This window comes from Corvus kubaryi, unplaced genomic scaffold (assembly GCF_017639235.1).
Source record: "Corvus kubaryi isolate FWS band 111438036 unplaced genomic scaffold, C.kubaryi_AGA036_p1.0 63116, whole genome shotgun sequence".
NCBI lineage: Eukaryota > Metazoa > Chordata > Aves > Passeriformes > Corvidae > Corvus > Corvus kubaryi.
Window position 1 is genome coordinate 1 of NW_024581501.1, and position 1,357 is coordinate 1,357.

The 1,357-nt window shown below is 62.0% G+C and overlaps 1 protein-coding gene across 1 annotated transcript in view; it reads left to right on the forward strand.

The window, feature by feature from the left end:
• Positions 1-26: 26 nt before the first annotated feature.
• LOC121672615 (very long-chain acyl-CoA synthetase-like) overlaps positions 27-1,357 on the forward strand; it is a gene marked incomplete at its 5' end in the record, with an annotated part of 5,051 nt that continues 3,720 nt past the window's right edge. The window contains 2 exons of the mRNA XM_042045337.1: positions 27-324; positions 785-943. Coding sequence (XP_041901271.1) covers positions 27-324; positions 785-943 — 457 coding nt within the window. The remainder of the gene's footprint in view (positions 325-784; positions 944-1,357) is intronic.

The window sequence follows — 1,357 nt, forward strand, 5'->3', positions numbered from 1 at the left end:
GCCCAGCTGACCAGGTGCCCATTTAGCGCCCACTTAGGCGCCCCCCCAACCCTTTGTGTCCCCTCCAGACTCTCATCCCTGTGGGACCTTCCCCATGTCCAACTGTCCCCGCAGAGCTCCGGGAGGCCGTGGAGGAGGTGCTGCCGGACCTGGAGCGTGACGGCGTCCGCGTGTTCTACCTGAGCTCGGCGTCACCCACGCCAGGGGTCGAGGCGCTGCTCCCCACCATCGAGGCGGCCCCCGACGAGCCCCTGCCCACCCGGCACCGCGCCAGTGTCACCGCCAACTCCAAGGCCATGTACATCTACACCTCTGGCACCACCGGTGAGCTGGGGAATCTCCAGGAGCTCCTCCAGGAGCCAGGAGGAGCTTGCATGGGTGGGTGAGGATGGGCAGCTTGGAGGGGTCTTGGGGGGTCTTCCTCCAACCCTGACCATTGCGGATCCACCTGGACCAGGTGTGTCCTGTGTCCATGGGAGGGTCACTCACCATGTGCCTGGATTTGTCCTCGTTGGGGTGGGGTGGGACCTCCCTCATCAACCCTCAACCCAAACCAGACCCAGCTCCTGACCATCGTGGGTCCACCTGGGCCAGGTGTGTCCTGTGTCCATGGGAGGGTTGGGCATCACTCACTGGATGACGACCTGGACGAGGTTCCTCGTGGCTCCTCCCAACAAGGGACAAAGATCCCCAACCGCAGGGAGTGGCTTTGCCCTCCTACTCTCCACCCCAGGACCCCCCATCCCACCGAGCACCGTTTCCCACCCTCCGTTCTCCCCCTCAGGGCTGCCCAAGGCCGCGGTGATCACGGAGCTGAAGATGATGATGGTGGCCAGCCTGGGCTGGATGTGTGGCCTGCGGCCCGACGATGTCGTCTACACGACGCTGCCGCTCTACCACTCGGCTGGGCTGCTCGTCGGGGTTGGGGGGTGCCTCGAGGTCGGTACGTACCCCCCGCCCCACACGGACAGGGCGCAGGCAAGGGCCGGGAGGGATGGATGGGGAGGGATGGAGGGATGGATGGATGGATGGAAGGACAGCTGGGTGGAAGGACAGCTGTTTTACAGAGATGGAGGGATGGATGGATGGATGGATGGATGGATGGATGGATGCAGAGATGGATGCAGAGATGGATGCAGAGATGGATGGATGGATGGATGGATGAATGGATGCAGAGATGGATGGAAGGACAGCTGTTTTACAGAGATAGAAGGATGGAGGGATGGATGGATGGATGGATGGATGGATGGATGGACGGACGGATGGACAGATGGACGGATGGATGGATGGATGGATGGATGGATGCAGAGATGGATGCAGAGATGGATGCAGAGATGGATGGATGGATGGATGGATG